This window comes from Phoca vitulina, unplaced genomic scaffold (genome assembly GCF_004348235.1).
Source record: "Phoca vitulina isolate PV1807 unplaced genomic scaffold, GSC_HSeal_1.0 scaffold9, whole genome shotgun sequence".
Classification (NCBI taxonomy): Eukaryota; Metazoa; Chordata; class Mammalia; order Carnivora; family Phocidae; genus Phoca; species Phoca vitulina.
Genome location: NW_022589712.1, coordinates 9798477 through 9817516, shown reverse-complemented (window position 1 = coordinate 9817516; position 19040 = coordinate 9798477). Strand labels below are relative to the sequence as shown.

At 40.0% G+C, this 19040-nt stretch overlaps 1 protein-coding gene across 5 annotated transcripts in view; it reads left to right on the top strand.

Moving 5' to 3' along the window:
- Nucleotides 1-19040, top strand: part of SNX9 (sorting nexin 9) — a 75756-nt gene that overhangs the window by 39410 nt on the left and 17306 nt on the right. For all 5 annotated transcript variants that reach the window (XM_032407574.1, XM_032407573.1, XM_032407577.1 and 2 more), the window contains 5 exons: nucleotides 3518-3602; nucleotides 5654-5779; nucleotides 5900-6017; nucleotides 14046-14176; nucleotides 18350-18453. In XM_032407574.1, the coding sequence (XP_032263465.1) occupies nucleotides 3518-3602; nucleotides 5654-5779; nucleotides 5900-6017; nucleotides 14046-14176; nucleotides 18350-18453 (564 nt within the window). The remainder of the gene's footprint in view (nucleotides 1-3517; nucleotides 3603-5653; nucleotides 5780-5899; nucleotides 6018-14045; nucleotides 14177-18349; nucleotides 18454-19040) is intronic.

Sequence of the window (19040 nt, the reverse complement as noted above, 5' to 3'; positions counted from 1 at the left end):
AAAGGGCATTGGGGAACGTGAACTCCACGCAGAAACAGAGGGGAGATCCAAGGAGGCTTTCCTCTTTTCAGTGATCTGGGAAGTTTGGGGTGTCATTTGATCATTTCTATTTGGATCTTAGCTTTAGAAGCTTATTGGAAGAATTTTTTTTTTTTCTTTTTAAAGTGAAATATTTGTTCTGTTTAATGATCTGCCAAATACTGTTTTTACCTTTGTCAACTCCATGGCACATTGAGGTCTCATTGCTGATGTCAGAAGAAAGCTAAAAATAATAATAATAATAATAACTCCTTTAACTGTTTTCCTATTTGTTGATCACTTACTGTGGGCCAGGCATTGCGCAGAGTGGCTTCCATGAGCTGTCATGTGACCCTCGTATCCCTTTGTAGTACATAGACTCTGTTTCACTATGGGAAGAACTGAAGCCCAGAGAGGTTAAGTAAGTGTCCAGGCTTGCACAGCTGGTAAGTCAGGATCCCAGTCATTCCTTCAGTCTCTCAACTACTATGCCTAGTATGTTGTAAGACTTTGTTTCACTTAGATTTCTCTGAGATATAAAACGAGAAGAGTTTGGAACAGTACTTGTAGACTCAGTGCCTGACAGGGAAGCATGTGGGAAGGGGTGAGTGTGGACAGAGCACCGTGGGATTCCCCGCGGGACAGACCTGCATGAGTCTGTAGTTCACACAGTTAGCTCGAAGGAGACACAATTTATGACTTCCCTAGGAATCCTCAAATTCTCTTCTTACAGCAGTGTGCTTAATAGAGTTTTTCTAAAATTACCACCACTGTTTCTCCGTGTTCCAAGTCCATGATTCAGAGCAGGAAGGAATGTTAATCTGTGTCTGGAAACAGTTGTAAACAGAATGTTTGCTGTGTACCTGGATGTCAAGGTCTGGGTCTAGATCCACACATGGAAGTTTGAGTCCTACTGGTTCCCCTCTGTATGTTTACATAGCATCAAGTGATTAGATGAGCTGGCTTTTAGCTACAAGTTCTTCCTACTTGTCTATCTACTTTCTTCCATTATGTCTTTTCATGTTCAGTTGCATGCATTATAAAATTAGTCATTCACATTGACTCTATCCTTTTCTTAGAGTGGAAGGTGAAGTTCTCAGTGTGGTCTGCAGTGATGTAAATTAGCATAAATTACAAGTGCATTGGAACCCATTTTACTGTAAAGTATCTCTCAGCCCCATTTTGACAACGAGGAAGCGCAGACCCCATCATGTGTGTGGCCTAGCGTTCCTGGCTGCTGGTTAGGGAGGCTCTGCCTCATGCCCAGGCTCCTGACCCTGCTTTCCCTGCCTTCCTGTGCCCCACACTCACCTGCTCTCCTCTGCTGTATGATCTTGGGAAGTGGGGTGACCCGTTTGAGCCTCAGTTTCCATATCTCTGAAGTGAAGGGGCTGGCTTTAATTTAAAATGCTCGAAAATTTCAGTTCAGGCTGAAACCAAATCAGAGGAATCCTAAATTGACCCGGAACCTCTGAGGCATCCCTCTCTCCCTCTCTCTCTGGTGCTGAGAGCTGTTTAAAATCCTGTGGCTCTTTTTTTATTATTACTATTTAATTAGACTAGTATATAAATGACAACAGTCATTAAAATTTTTTAAAGTATTAACATTTTTCAGCAGTTAATCCATTTTATATGACAGCCGTGTTCCTGTCATGGAGCATAAACCTTACACTAGAAGAGATTAGAAATTGAAGTATACTCAAGCATTATGAGAATCCATCTTGATAATACTGAAAGAATTAATAAATTGCACTGCTCTTCAATAAGTATTAAATGAATCGGCCCTAGAGGTTTGCTGTGATCCCTAAGAATACTGAAGGAAATGTGAAATGGGACCTCTGCACTCAGAGGCTTACGGTCTAGTCAGGGAATTGTCACTCTGTGTAATCCCCCAATTTTTTCCATCAATATTTTCTAGCAAAAGTACAGGTTATTTAATAAAACTGTTCCAGATTAGTCCATTATGCATTTCGTGTATTCCTATAACTCCTCTGGGTCTTGGAAATACAAATACTTTCTCTAAGGTACTTCTAGTCTGCTGTAATGTGTAAATGGATTATGGTGATTAAGCATGATAAATTATATAGCAGAAGTATGCTCAGAATGTTGAAGAAGCCCAGAGAGAGTACCTGAGGCTGTAGGGAATACTTTCAAAGAGATGATGACATAATTAGAGATAAGTTTAATTTATGAATATATATACTAGGCTCTTTATATAACTCTCTCATTTAATTCCCTCATTCATTTAATTCACTTATCTTAAAAGGCAGGTCATATTGGTCCCATTCCTCCCACAAGGAGACTGGAGCTCTAAAGGTCACATAGCTATTAATTGTTGGAGTTGGAATTCAAACCCAAGACCATTCAGCTCCTAGACCCCTCTTTGTTCTCTCGCGTATGAGCTGTGCTTAAAGACTGCCTAGGGGGGCGCCTGGGTGGCTCAGTCGTTAAGCGTCTGCCTTCGGTTCAGGTCATGATCCCAGGGTCCTGGGATCAAGTTCCACATCAGGCTCCCTGCTCAGCGGGGAGTCTGCTTCTCCCTCTACCACTCCCCCTGCTTGTGTTCCCTCTCTTGCTGCGTCTCTGTCAAATAAATAAATAAAATCTTTTAAATAAATAAATAAATAAATAAAATAAAGACTGCCTAGGGAAAAGAGGTAAGTCATATGAGGATGAAGGAAAAGACAGGCCCCTGAGACCATCACATTGGCTTTTAATTTGGTATATGAATGAAATAGAAGTAGTGTAGCTGGTTTTTTGCAGGAATAATATTTCTTTTTCTATTGTAGGTATTTTGCTTTCTGAGGGTCTTTTTTTTTTCCTGTTTATTAAAAGAAATTCTAAAACCCAAATTAATCTTGTCCTCTTTAGAAGTAGTGCTTTGGATGGCTGTATGTTTATTCCAGCTTTTCTCTGATTTTAGAACGTTTGGGGTCTCTTTACTAAGGAGGAGACTGGTTTTCTTTTGTGTCTTGTAAGCCAGTTCTGAAGATGAGTCTAAAAGAAAATGGCACAAGTGCTTATGAACAGTGACGGTTTCTCTGGGATAATTGTGGCCTCCTGCAGGGACTATGTTGAAAGGCAGCTTCAATTTGGATACAAATGCTGGTGTGTGGCCACTGCCCCATGTGTTCAACTCCAGGGGCTGTGCTCGGTACTTTCTCCTCCCATGCCCCAGGGGACAGTTTTCTAGGCTGCCCTTCACTCTCTGTGGGGTGGTAGAGTGTTTCCGATCCAGTTAAGCAAATAGAGCGCCCATAAATATCACACCTTCTGGAGTCAGACTGTTCTCTTACCAGATAAAGCTTAATTAAATGACTAATTGGCCATTGAACAATCTGATTACATTAGGTTTCATTTACCAGTTTTCCTAGTCTTGCTACATCTGAAAGGCAGAACAAGGTTAAAACTCTTGTATTAAGGAAATGTGGACCAGAGTTGTAGAATTCTATAAGGAAAGACCTAAGACTCACACACGGGCATTTATCTTCATGACTAGATTTCCTGGATTTGCAAAACCTGGAATGGAACAGTATTTGTTGGCCAAGCAACTAGCAAAACCCAAAGAGAAAATTCCTATTATTGTAAGTTTGTTCACTTTTGTTTGCTTCCTTTGTTTCTAATTAAGCTCTTTTTATGATATCTTAAAGCTAAGAGGGTTATTAGTCTTCTGGAGGGTATTTTTAACACATTTAATGCTCCAAATAACTGACGGTATGTATTAGTATTGTAAGAGTAGTAAAGATAATTGGCATCAAGTGATGCCTGTTGTTATATTTAGATATTTTTTAATTTTTACCTCTATGACTATTAGTAATTGAACCAACCACGTCTGTAGTATATATTCTTTTAATAATTTTTCTTCTCTAAAGTGTCTTGAAGACATGCTGTCTTCCTGCCAACTCTGTATATTTAGCTAATAAGCCCAATTCAGATATTTAGGTTTCTGCCCTGGCAAAGTGCATGCTTATTATCCAAATAAGATGCCCTTTCCACTGCGCTGGTAATAATTAGTCTTTCCTCCAATAAAGCAGCTGTCAGGTCATAGTAAGGACTAAGCAAATACAAGCTAGGAGTTAGTGACACCATTAAGAATCTCTCTCTCAGAATAACTTGATTATTACATAACATGACATAGGCTCTCTGTTTTCACCCAAATGTTGATTGCTGATAGATTTTCTTTCTAAGCATTATCTAGTGCTATATTTCCAGATGAATTCTGGAAAAGAGAACTCTGGCTATCTTTTGACCCTATTGACTTAACCCTGTAACTATAGGATGGGGACGGGGTTAGGGGAGAGTCTTGAGTGTAATTATCATAGGCCCAAACAAGGAGGAGGAAACATCTGGTCTTACTCTAATAATCTCTAGGTCCTGGGAAACTTGATAAAGTGCAAAAATGATACTGGATTTTTATTATTATTATTTGTTCCTACATCTTTGAAAAGCTTGAAATCCTAGAAACTCCAGAAAAAAGGGCTGTGACTAAGAGCCCCTTTCCTCCTTTTTCCCTCAAAGCAAATTTGGGGTAATTATCTTCTGAGTGGTTAGATTAAAGATTATTTTAACTTTAAAATTTTTTCTTCAGACTTTTTAGTAAATACTGAACATGTATTATTGTTGTTTTCACTAAATTTAAAAGTCTACAGGACTAAAAGCCCTCAGAGGGGACTTTATCACAAGCACGATAGTGTTGTAGCTAAAGTACCCCAGCGCGGGAGTTGTCCCGTAAGTGTCACGTAGACCTGGGCCCCCCATACGCTGTAAGCAAGCCGCCTGTGCAGGCTCCTTGCATGGAAAGGGAAGCTGAGGGATAATGCCTTCCAGTCTTCAGAAAACCAAGAAAAAGCAGATACGTGGTTCTTTGCTCTTAAGGCACAGTAACCCTGCCCGCTAATAAAATGTGAGCCCCTGGATATTGGGCCCTAGTTGATCAGAGTGGCCTCTCTTGGTCCCACTCACTGAGGGCGGTTTCCAGAGATTCCTGCCCTATAGCTTTCAGGGTTTTCTGGATCTGGGCTCCTCCCTGAGGAGTCATAGTAGCTTATTGTCAAGATCTTCTCTTTAGTCCCTTAGTAAGATTGTTTGAGCCCTGGTCACCTCCCTGACCTCATAACCTCTGACGTTTCTTACCCCACCCTACTTTTTCTTTCTTCCACCTTTAAAAAGAATTAGGACTGAGTATACAGAAAGTGAAAGTAAGCATTGAGAAAGTTTGAGGGCAGTTTGACATTGTCAAGACATCCAGGTGTGTAATTTCATATTTCACAAAACTACCAGTCTGTGCTAGATTGGAAATCTTTTAAAACCAGCCCTTCATCACAAATGACTAAGACAACTGGACTAGAGAGAGGAAATTGTGTTCCATCCTACACTCCCCTAGAGGAGAGGGAGACAGACATCTCTTCTCCATGGCCTGAGATGCCCACATGGAGAGCAGAAGGGTTTGTCCTAGCAAGTGTGTCTTTAAATATATAACCTTATCAGGAACAGAGAGCATTCATAGAACTTCTCAAAGAGCAAGAATGACCCTCCACAGGACTTGTAGTCCTAAAAAGAATCATTTGATGATTTATCAAATATATTGACTATTTTTCCATATTACAAAATTAACTCTCCCTGAAACGTTGTGTAGGTTGGAGATTATGGCCCAATGTGGGTTTATCCTACCTCTACATTTGACTGTGTGGTAGCAGATCCCAGGAAAGGCTCCAAAATGTACGGTCTGAAAAGCTACATTGAATATCAGTTAACACCTACTGTAAGTATCGATGTTATCAAAAACAGAATCATGCATGCATTCCTAGCTAAAATTTGCTTTTTTCTTCATTTTCCATAGTTGGCATTGGTAATGTTTTCTTCTCTTTCCCTTGTATTTTAGAACACTAATCGATCTGTAAACCACAGGTATAAGCACTTTGACTGGTTATATGAACGTCTCCTGGTTAAGTTTGGGTCAGCCATTCCAATTCCTTCTCTCCCAGATAAGCAAGTCACAGGTGAGTGCGTGTGACACTCAGATGACAAGTAATGAGACAGCAGAGCATTTGTCCTAATGTATATCAGTAATGACATTTTCCATCTTCTGGAAGAACAAGATGTAGGAGTTTGGAAGATACTGTACGTGTATATATACTGCATATAGTATGTACACCTAACGAGAATGTTTTAATAAAATTTCCTATCAGAGTTCTTATACACGTATCTTAAGTTCTAGCAAAGGCATTGTGTCCTTCTTGCTACATGATTTCCTGTAAAAGTAATATGTGAATTCTTTAAATACGAAAAATGACACCTGAGAAAATAGAAATGATCCAAATAGCTTGAAATGGAAATAAAAATGTACGATCCAAATGATGTCGTGCAGTCCAGCCGTGTTGCTTTCATTAGAGGTATGGAAGCATCAGATACAGAAGCCACAGAGCATCCAGGTATTAACGTAAGAAGTTGTCAAGTTTTCCACTCAATTATTTTGGTGACTATTAATATTTAAATGTTTTTGTTTATCATTGATAATGACTCTGTCCTGTTTCTTATTTATTTAACGTGTCCTGTTTGCCCTGCTCCCCCTGCCTCAAATGATCCTCTGGTAGATAATTCACAGTGTTACCAAAGCCCCTTGTAAATATGCAGTCAGAGAGTATTTGTTTCTCTCTGCTTTGAGAACTGTCACTGATTTTTTTTTTTTTTAATCTCCAGCCTTGTATAGAACCTGGAATATCAGTACTCAGAACTCAGTATGTTTGTCTTGGAATAAATATGTAAAGAAGCTGAGCTTTACTGAAGATTAGAAAGAGTTTAGTATGTGGCTAGAAAATTTGCAGCTAAATGAAACTAGTAAGTATAGAAAGGAGAGGATCAAAGATGAGAGTAAGGCCTAAAAGGTCAGCACTGGAGAGGCCTCGAAGGAAGAGCGACCTCGAAGGGCTGACATGAGCCCGGTGGGAGGATGCATGGAATCTGTGAAGGAAAGCTTCTTTCCTAGGGGTCAGGGAAGACAGAGAGGGCTGAGTCCTCATTCAGCAGGAGCTGAGGTGGGTAGTTGGAGAGGGACGGGGAGTCTGGCAGCCAGATGGTGGAGCCAGCTCTACACACTTCCAGTGTCGTGGAGACAGGTGTCCCTGCCTGCCGGGTGTCCCCTGCACACTGCTCGTGCACGTCCTCAAGTCAGAGCCATTCGGCAGGCTCTGGTCCACACTGCTGAAACAGGGCTTCGAATCTGATTCCAGAGCTTGCTCTGTGAACGTACGCGATGTGACTCAGCTAGTCCTGAGCTAGAACGAGTTACTTTAGGATAAGAAAGTCACTCTCCTTAAAACTTTACTTTGTGCTTTACTTTGCTGTATGTTTAGGTTTCTGTGAAATTTTTTGAGGAGATGGAAAGTTTTGTTTTTACAGAAGTTGTTTTGATTGTGACTTTTTTTTTTCTGGAAAATTTTTCAAAAATTTCCTACTGTGCGTAGCTGAGAGTGGGGCTGCATTGCCCAATGGCTGAGACAGCCTGGCTGTCACCTGGGGTGCTCCTGCACGTCCCTCCTGGAGCCAGGGTGGCTGAGTGGAGGCCGCGGATGGGAGGCCAGGTTGGTGTAGACTGATGGCGGCTTCCTTCCACCCCGAGGGGTCATCATGCCCCCCATTCAGATACTCACTATCCCTCCTTATTGTTTGACATCACAGCTTTCCTTTCACAAATAAATTGAAATGGATTTCCATGAAAACTTCAGTTCTGCCTTTCTCCTTGTTTTCAAATTTCAGTCTGTTTCTTGAGTTTTATGTTCTCCTCTGTCAGCTTGGTTAGCACAGTATGTGCTTCATGGTGTCCGAATAAACAGACTAATGAGCTACTTGAGGGTTGTAGGGATTTCTCCTATCTTTTAGGCTTTAATACATTGTTTATCCTGGACCAAGATAACTCAGTGCTATTTTAAAGCATCGTAGAGTCACAGTTCTCCCCCCATACGAAGGTTTGGTTTTTTTAAAGTGCAGGCTCGAAGCCAAGGGGGTGTCATAGAAAAGCAAGAAAGCAACAGCCGCTCAGTCTGAAGAAAGTTGAGCTTTGATTCACTGACTGGGATATGTGCCGAGGAAACCGAAAAGCACAGAAGCCACTTTTATTTCTTCCTTCTCTCGTTTGCCTCCTGCCTGTGGTCCCCACAAGATCATTATTATATAAACTCGCCTCTCACTTACATCCTGGAGAAGAGAGAAAGGAATGCCAAGTAGATGATGTCATGATATTTCTGTGGACTTGATAATCATTCCATGAGAAACTTACAGCTAACATTTTTTATTTGTTGATAGATTTTGTTTTTTTGTGAAATAATATTGAATGAATCTGGTTTTATTCCTGGGTGCAAACTGGTATACTCACATACTTGGTAAAAACCTAAGGTTTGTTGAAAATGGGGAATCAGAAATCCCCCTCCCCCGACCTTCTTTCTAGTTCTCTGGAATCTGGTAGGAAAATCCTAACGAGCACAAAATAACAATCTGAAGTCAGAGTTTGGAAATAAACCAGCAAAAAATTTTTCAGGAGGGATAAGAATCGTTAATGAATTAATTAATTCCAGTCAATGAGTACGTTATAAACTCTCCACTTTCTCCTAATGGAGAATTCAGTATAACCCAGGTTCATGTTGACTTACTGGGTCTTTTCTGCCCAGAAGGTGGGTCATCTTCTTTCCAAGGGGTGAGACTTTGTTTCTTTGTAGTTTAAGGTTCTGTAGCACTTAATCTCTACTCCTAGGAAGTGCAAAAATTGAATTGTTTTAAAATACAGGAAGTGTCTAGACCCAGCATGCTGTTCAAGTGACACCTTTTAGGTAATGAGTTTTTGCTGTGTGGCTCTGTAGTGCTCTTCTCTTTAAAAGAAATTTGTGCTTATTTGTACTTATAATTTCTAAAGGAAAGGCCAGGCTGCATTTTTTAAAATTTATTTGTAAATTTCTATACAGTAAACGCACTCCTTTTGGTGTATAGTTTTAAGAGTTTTGACAACTATCACTACAGTCTTACACCCCCCCGCTGTATTCAACCATCACTCCCCCAGATTCCCTTGAGCTGCCCCTTTATACTCAGCCCCTCCCCCTAGTTCTAACCCATGACAGCCTGATGGGTTCTTTGTCTCTACAGTTTTGCCTTTTCCAGAATATCATTATAAATGGAAGCATATAGACCTACCTCAAGAAGCAAGAAAAATCTCAAACAACCTAACCTTACACCTAAAGAGCTAGAAAAAGAAGAACAAACAAAGCCCAAAACCAGTAGAAAAAAGGAAATAATACAGAGCAGAAATAAATGAAATAGAAACTAAAAAAAGCAATAGAACAGATCGATGAAACCAGGGGCTGGTTGCAGAAAAAAAATGGAAGCGTACAGCGTGTGTCTTCTGCTTGTGGCTTTGTTCACTTGGCATCGTGCATTTGAGATTCACGTATCTTGTGGGTATCAGTTTATCGGTTCACTCGTTGGAAGACATTTGGGTTTCCAGTTTGGGGCATTTATAAATAAAGCTGCTAGAAACATTTACATACAAGTTTTTGTATGAATGTAAGTTATCATTTCTCTTGGGTGAATACCTAAAGATAGAATGACAGGGTCATTTGGCAAGTGTAAGTGTCATGTTTAAGAAATTGCCTGTTTTCCAGAGTAGCTATTCCGTCTTGGAATCCCCACCAGCAGTGGATGAGAGTTTCGGGGGCTCCACATCCTTACTTGCACTTTTCGATAGTGTCAGTTTTTCTCTGTTCTAACAAATCTATTAGATATGTAGTAGTACCTCATCATGGATTTAATTTGCCTTTCCCTTGTAACTAGTGGTATTGAACATCTTTTCATGTGCTCATTTCCCTTCCATATATTTTCTTTGGTGAAGTGTCTGTTTAAATCTTTTGCCCATTTCTCATTAGGTTGTTTTCTCATTATGGAATTTTGATATCTTTATATTCTGGAAACAAGTCTTCTGTCAAATAATGTGATTTGCAAATAATTTGTCCCGGGCATGGCTTGTCTTTCTCTCAACAGTGTCCTTTGCATAACAAAAGCTTTTAATTTTAATGAAGTTCAAAGTACCAATTGTTTCTTTTATGGATTATGCTTCAGATATCATGACAAAAACCTCTTTGCCTTAGCCCAAGTTCCTGGTAATATTTTCTCCAGAAAGTTTTGTAGTTTTAGGTGCATTTTGAGTTAGTGTTTGTGTAAGATGTGAGGTATGATAAGGCAGAGGTTTATGTTACGCATCTGGGTATCCGGTAGTTCTCACACTATCTGTTGAAAAGAGTATTCTTTCTCTGTTGAATTTCGTTTGCATTTTGTCAAAAATCAATTGAACATATTCGTGTGGTTTTATTTCTGGACTGTATTCTGTTCTGTTGATTTATGTGTCCATCCTTATGCTAATACGACACTGTCTTAATTAGTAAATCTTTAAATCGGGTAGTATAAATCCTCCAACTTGGTTCTTTTTCAAAATAGTTCTGGACTATTTTTCATTTGCCTTTCCATATTCATTTGAGTTAGTTTGTGGATATCTATAAATAATCATGCTGGGACTTTGATTGGTATACATACAGTTTGTAATTGTTACATCTTCCTGATGTAGTGACTCTTTTGTAATTATGAAATGTGTCCTCTTGTCTCTAGTGAAATTTCCTGTGTTAAAATCTATTTTGTCTGATATTAATATAGTCACTCCAGTTCTCGTATGGTTACTGTGTGCAAGGCATATCTTTTCCCGTCTTTTACTTTCAGGCTGTTAGTGTCTTTGAATCTGTATCTCTTGTTGACAACATTGTTGGAACTTGGTTTTTTATCAGGTCGGGAAACCTCTACATTTTGATTAGAGTTTTTGGACCATTCATATTTACTAATTATTGACCCAGTTAGGTTTACGTTTGCCATTTTGATATTTTCTGTGTGTCTTGTTTGTTCCATTCCTCTTTTACTGCCTTTCTTTTGTGTTAAATATTTTCTGATGTGCTGTTTTAATTCCTCTCATTTTTCCACTAAATTTTAAAAATTATTTTCTTAGTTGTTGCCTCAGTGGATACAATATGCATCTTTCTATAATGTTACAGTGCACTTCATATTAATACTCAATTATGGTAAAATTCATAGAAACTTTTCTCCAGTATAGCTCTGTTTCCCTCTCTCTTTTTATGCTCTTGTCATCATATATTTTATATCTATATCTGTTATAAATTGAACAATACAATGTGATAATTATTGCTTTCTACAATCTTATGTCTTTAAAAGAAATTAAGAGAAGAAATTAGAAAAAAATGCATCTTTTATGTTAATCCATGTATTTCTGCTGCTCTTCATTTCTCTCTGTGAATTTGGGTAATTTCCTTTTAGCCGGAGGCAGTATTTTTTTTAGCCTGAAGGACTTCCTCTAATATTTCTTTAATACAGGTCTGCTATTGGTTAATTCTCTCATCTTTGTTTATCTGGGAATGTCTTTGTTTTGCCTTTATTTCTGAAGGATAGGGGTACTGGTTGTAGAATTCATGGCTGACAGTTTTCCTTTCAGCATGATGAATTTGTCTTTCCATTGCTTCTGACCTCCATTGTGTCATTCACACACCCACACCCACACCCACACACCTCCATTGTGTCAGATTCACACACACACACACACACACACACACACACACACACACACACCATACATCGTGAGGCATTTTTCACTTGCTGCTGCCAAGATTTTGTTTCTGTCTTTCAGCAGTTTGATTCTGCTGTATCGTGGTGTGGTTATCTTCATATTTATCCTAGCCAGGTTTGTTTAAAGTTTTCCATCAAATTTGGGAAACTTTCCCCTGTTACTACTGCAGATAAATTTTCTTCTTCTCTCTTCTCCTTTGGGGATTCCCATTACCGGTATCTTGGTGTGCTGTATGTTTTCTGAGGCCCTGTTCATTGTGCTTCCATTTTTTTTTCTCTCTATGCTTCAGATTAGATAACGTCTATTAATCTGCAGATTCCCAGATTCTTTCTTCTGCCATCTTGAATCTGCATTTGAGCCCCTATAGTGAATTTTTAATTTCAGTTACTGTATTTTCAACTCCAGACTTTTCATTTTAATTTTTTATAAGTTCTGTCTTTTTCTTGAGAATCTTTGTTTTGATTCCATGTCATATTTCTCTGTACATTTTTAAACATGACTTCCTTTAGTTCTTTGAATGTATTTCTAGAAGCTGCTTTGTGTGCGAAATTCAACATCCAGAAACATTAAGGGACAGTTCCCATTGACTACTTTTTTGTTGATATGGGTCATACCTTGTTATATCTTTGCACTCTCTTAATTAATTTTTTGTTGAAAACTGAACAGTTTAAAGAATATATTTTAGCAATTCTCGATTCTGATTTTTCCTCTCTGAAGGTTGTTGTTTCTATTGTATTTGATTGGTAAGTAACTTGCTTAGGCTCTGAAATCTCTCTCCCCTGAAGTTGTTATTTTTGTGTTTTTTTTCTTTTAAGTTTGGCTTCCTGGGGTTCACCGTTGTGTCTGTGTAGATTTGTGGTAAGCCTGCCTTCCACTAAGGCTTCTGTCCTCTGCTTCTGGATCTCTGTGTGGGTAGGAGACTGCATTCAAAGCTCAGATAATTTTCAAGTTGGCTGTCCTGGCTTTTACTTTTTTGTGGGCCTTTTTGTGTCTCCTTTACAAGTGTGTGCAGCCACAGAGTTGGCCAGGGGTATGTGGCTGGCTTGGATCCCATCTGGACTCCACTGTTTCTGCACACAGCCTCAGCCTGGAATATGCTTGGCCCAACCAGGCAACCTTGGCTAGTGGAGCCATTGGCCCTTTCTGTTCCCCAGCCTCTGGATTGTCCCTGCCACCACCACCGAGCACGGGCATGTCCCCCCGCTCCAGGTCAGGCCAGCCTCTTAGCTCACCAGGGGACCTGCAGTGGCCAGTCTTCACAGCCTGTCCTATATGGGCAGACCTTCCGTGTCCACCAAGGAGAGGTTGGGGAGGCCGAGGGGCAGCGGGGGAGACAGGAGCAGCCCCACGCCAGACATTTCCATGCTGCAGATTTCCACGCTGCTTGCATAAAGTTCAGCCGTTTTGCAAATATAAACACTTCTCAGATGGCTGTTTGCCTTTGGTTGATTTCCAAAACACTTATTTTTGGTGGGTTCTGTCCAGCTTTATAATTGTTTTGGGGGGATGGGAATAGCTGATTGCCTCACTCGACTGTAGCTGGAACTTTCATCTCCAGAAGCCTTTTAACTAATAGTGGTTTTGTTTGGGAGGCTTATAAAAATGTCCAGTGTTCACTTGATGACTGGTATGTCAGGCTTGTTAAGCTGATTTTCTGCTCTTAAAACAGAAATATCACTCATTAAGCTATCTTTTAGAATGGTCATAAGCTCTGAGATGGTAGCTTTTACTACCGCATTAATGGAAAATGGCTTTTTCTATTTTTGGCTTAAGTAATTTGAAAAACCAAACGGAATAAAGAGCTTAGTCATTCTGAGTTACTTTTCATAAATACTAAGTTTAAGTTTGTGTATCTGAGATTATATTGCATTAGGACACATTTTTATAAATATAGAAATTTTATGCCCTTTGTAAGAATTATTTATTAAATTCCATTTTCTTGCCCCCTTTCTTGCCCCATAAGGCTTCATATGGTCACACAGAACGGGCATAGTCTTAGTTTATCAAAGTTTTTCATATCAAGATAAGATTTGCTTTTGAATTTGTTCAGTACTTAGGGATCCTTGAAGAAAATCGCACTTTGTGGCTGTGCTTTTTCTTGTCACAATTAAAAAGCTTGTTAATTTGTTAAATCAGAATCTCATTCTTATAAACTAAAATGTCTGTTGTATCTTTCCTGTGTCTCTCTGAGCATTTGCTGTGTTACGGCTTATTTTTAGGTTAGTGAGAAATTACCATGGTCTTTACCTTTTACTAAATAATGTTCTACCAAGTACCCGTAGATACAAACGGCTTTTCCTTTGTGGTGACGGTAACTCGCTTTACACTGCAGTGTGCATCACTCTTGCTGTGCCCCTTGCAGGTCGCTTCGAAGAAGAGTTTATCAAAATGCGCATGGAGAGGCTCCAGGCATGGATGACCAGGATGTGTCGTCACCCAGTAATCTCAGAAAGTGAGCTTTTCCAGCAATTTCTAAATTTCCGAGATGAAAAGGTAGGACCTGTTATTATGATAGTCTTAGGTCATATTGAGAATTGTCACGTTCACATCAATTTTATGTCTGAAAGTTAAAATTATGTCAGTTAGCTATTTCTCATTTCCTCCAAAGACAAAGGGGACAGAAACCTAGGTCTTCACCATAGGAAATAAGTCACACTATGTGGAAGAATGCTTGCCAGAATGGTTTTCCATAAATTGGGCATGGATTGGCCCAGAGTTGGCAGGAAGTGAATGATGTGATAGGGTGAGGAATTTTTTTCCCTAGATGCTTTTAAAAATACCCAAACTGGATCCAGGATATTATCCATATGAAGTGAGGGAAATAGAGTGAATGATTTCTTGAGATCCTTTCTTTTTTTTTTTTTTTTTAAAGATTTTATTTATTTGGCAGAGAGAGACAAAGCGAGAGAAGGAACACAAGTAGGGGGAGTGGGAGAGAGAGAAGCAGGCTTCCTGCTGAGCAGGGAGCCTGATGCGGGGCTCGATCCCAGGACCCTGGGACCATGACCTGAGCCGAAGGCAGATGCTTAATAACTGAGCCACCCAGGTGGTGATTAACATAACATTAAAAAAAAAAAAAAAAGATCCTATTTTGACCTTGCAGTGTGGTAACGTCATGAAAAGAAAAGTAGATTCAGAAGTGGACCATCCTTCTCAAAACCGAGTCATTTTTTCCAGAACTATAGTTGCATGTCCAGAGTAAATGCTGGTCTGTCTTTGTCCCCGTGGATAGTCATTCTGCCAATGGCCGCGTGTTCTTTGTTGAGAATCAAGAAAACATTGGCTGTTTGACATCTCATTATTGTCTGCTTTGGAAATAGTTTTCTCTCTCTCTCAGTAAGCTTTTACTCTATAGTGTGTCTTTTTATCCTGTAAAGATGGTTTCTCCATATTTCTCTCATAACAAATATTATGTGTCTTAGAAAACAGTGCAAAGAATAAAAGCATAAGTTAGCTCAGATGCCAACAGCAGATACAAAATAAGTTAGAATCCTAGAAAAAAAGTCATGAGATTATTTTCATGTCTAATCAAATACTAGAATATTATATACTTTGTTGGAACTTTCAGACAGATTTACTTGCTAAACTGCTTTGTAGTACTTTTCCCTTGTTAATGTGAACACATTTATAATAAGTATAAATAATCTGGCTCTGTGTATGCTTACAGACATAGGCGTACACTTAATGTAGTATAAAATATTTGGGCCTTATTCTCAGTTGCTGCTTATTTCTAGAATTGGCAGGCTCATTTGAGTGGGTTGCATGTAACCAGGACAGGAGCTAGGAAACAGGGAGGTGCTTCAGCATTTTTTGTCTAGATCGTAGCTCTGGCCTTGCAAGGTGCCCTGGAAAACTGATTTCTCTGGTGATATGTACTGTTCAGCCATAGTATGCCCTGTAACCATATAGTGGTGGAACTAGGTTCTTTGAGTGAGTTACTTTGTTACTTTGTAAACTACATGGAATCCCCTCCCAAGTTTGTTGCCTTTAACAGAAGTCCTGATTTTCCAAAGATTTGATTTAGAAAGCACTTCTAAAGGTTGTGTCTTATACAGAATATTATTATTAAAAATACTAATACATCTAGACACTGGGGTTTGGGTGGATTTGATACAATAGGAAAAAGAAAGAACTTGGAGTCAGGGCTCTGCTTCTAGCTCCTACTGTGATCTTGGCCACGGCATTGAATCTCTGCATCACAGTTTCCTCACCTGCTAAATGACTGTGTAAAACTAGATAATCACTAAAAACTGGGATTCTTTGGCCAGAAGTAGCTTGTGTAGATGGATGGACATAGTAAGTTTTCTGTTACTAGAATAAGTGGTTAGTATGATAGCTGGATATAAGACATTACATATTTACATACCAACAATAAATGAAAACAAAATGAAAGTCTAAAAAAAACTATCAGAATAGCATAAAAATATATCTAGGAATAGTATAAGAAAATGTACAGAAAAACTCTACATAAAAAACTATGAAACATTTTTGAGAGAAATAAAACCTGGCTAAGTGTTCCAATACTGTTTCATGGATTGACGAGCAGAAGAGATGCTATACATGTGGAAAATCAAAGCACTAAGAATAGCCAAAGTACTCTTGAAAAAGAATGACGTGGGAGGAGGGCTTTATTGGATATTAAGACTCATTACAAAGCTAAAATAATTTTAAAAGCATGGTATTGGCATAAGGATAGACCATGGAACAGAATAGAGTTGGATGCTTGATTCATGGCAAAGATAGTGCAAGCAACAGTGGAGATAGGACAGTCTTTCCAGTCAGTGGTGCTGGATCAACTGAATGGCGTCATTGAGGAAAAATGAGATTTGATCACCACCTCACGACAGTCTACTGTTGATTTTGTTAGGGATGACACCGGAATCGTGGCCCTGTCTATTAAAGGTATTTATAGGTGAAATGATACTACGTCTGGGACTTCCAATAAAATCAGCAAGAAGAAAATAAAAGGTAGAATGGAAGAGAATAGAAAAACCAAGACTGGCAAAATGTTGATAAATGTTGCAGCTGAGTCTGGGTGGGGGTTAGACTTTTCTCTGTACTTTTATACGTGTTTGAACGTTTCTGTTGTATAAAGTTTTTTTTTTTTTAAAATCAGTTCCAGGTGGTTTGAAGGTCTAATGTGAAAGGCAGCATAATAAAGCTTCGAGAAGGTTACATAGGGGAATATCTTCATACCCCTAAGGTAGGGAAGGATTTCTGAAATATGACCCAAAAATGACTAGTCACACAGGAAGAGGGTGATAAATTAGACTACATTAAAATTAAGAACTGCTCTGTATCAAAGAAGCCTTTAAAGGTGAAAAGCAAGCTAAAGATCTGAACATACATAACCAACAAAGGGCTGCATTTTGGAATATATGAAAACCCATACAAATCCATAAGAAAGATAACCCAGTAGAAAAGGAGATTTGGTGTAAGGTACCTCACGAAACAAAGTGTCTCAGTCATCAACAGATATGTAGCAAACTGCTTAACCTCATTACCTCATTAGTCGTCAAGCAAATGCAAATTAAAACTACAGTGAACACCACTGTGCACCTGCCGGAATGGCTGACGTTAGAAAGACTGACCAAACCGAGCTCTTGGTGGGCTGAGGAGCCCTCAGGCACTGCTGGTGGGTGTGAAATGGGTAAGGCCAGTTTGGAAAACCATCTGGCATTACCTGCTACAGCTGAACGTTTTCCACCCAAGCGCACACCTGGCAAAAGCGTGCACACGTGCACCAGGAGTCGTGTACATAGCAGCTGTCCTTGTCACCTGGCGGGGCCTGGGGGGATCCCAGTAGCAGGATGAATGAATAAACGGGGGGGTATGCACACAGTGGAACGTTGTGCCACAGTGGAATCCACGGACGGCAGCCTGACGGCACTGTGGCCATAGCTCCCGAGCACAGCCTGAGCACAAGAAGCCAGACACAAGAGAATACGTGGAGAGTGGCCTTTGTTCAGAAAAACTAGCAGGCCCAGATGAGGGACGTGTGCTTAGACGGTGAGACTTGAAAGGAATGTGAGGAACTGGGCAACATTAAAGAGCAGATCCTGGTCACCTCGGTGCGGGAGGGAAGGGGAGGTGATTGGGAAGGGGCAGGAGGGGGCTTCTGGAATGCTCGCTTTTTTCCCTCGGCCTTTGGGTAGTTCCCCACGTATCGCGTTGTGAGAACTGGTTGCTGTGCACTGTTGTTGGGGCACTTTTCTATGGATGGATGGATCTATATAGGTAGATCTTGCAAAAATATGTTTTGTTTTTTTTTTTCAATAGCGCATATTACTGGCTCCTATGTTGTGTTTTAGAAAAGCTTTCGTCTTTTTAAGAAAACATTTAACCTAAACTTTGAGGCACTTGGTCGGGACTCCCAGGGATGCTGTGCTCACTGTGTTAGGTCGCCACGCGCTGGGAGAGCAACGGGATGGAATTACCTCCCCCCGAAGGGACTCGGGCTCCCAGGGACCACTCTGCACGTCGGCACTGTCCGTGTACCGACATTACACTGGGACGTGCAGACACCCCACGGTGCAGAGGGTGATGGTGTGGGAGCTGCTGCCGAAAATCAGAGCTAGTCAGTCAGTGAGCCGATTGCACTAGGGAGTTTGAAAGACCAGTTTGACTCCGCTCTCCACCGTGACATTATAATGTTCTTATTTGCAGGAATGGAAAAGTGGAAAGAGGAAGGCTGAGAAAGATGAGCTGGTGGGAGTTATGATATTTTCCACCATGGAACCAGAGGCGCCTGACTTGGACTTACTAGAAATGTGAGAGCTCTTGTCACACCTGCCTTCTTCCCAGCCCGTGTCCCCCTCCCGTGCGTGCAGGCCGCAGCCGCAGTGCAGGGTGCGACCGTGATTGCGTGGGGGCCACGGTCAGGTGACCAGGAAGACTTCGCTTGCACGGGAAAGCACGGTCTTTCTAGCCATAGCATCAAAGTCTGCTTCCTTTTTACCTTGAAGTCCATGGTTTCTTAGCTGACACGGAAATTTCTAGTCGTATCTAATACAGCACGATAAGACAAAGTAGCCCAGGGCCAGTGCACACCCACGTAACAGTCAACAAGGCAGAAGTCTCTGAACATCGCCTTGAAGGAAGCAAATCTCTAACCTTTTTTGTGCTGTTTTTCAATTTGTTGTTTTTAATTATGTAATTTTTTTAAATGTAGGCTTGGTTGAAAATCAAGTAGTTCCTTTTCTATGTAAAGGCTAACAAGAAATCTTGGGGTTTTTGTTTTTTTTTTTAAGAAGTTTTTTCTTATAAAATTATCACTTACGTGTTACCAAACGTAAGAAGAGAAGAAAAAAGAAAAACACAATCTTCCAACTACCCAGAGAGAAAAATCAATGTTAAT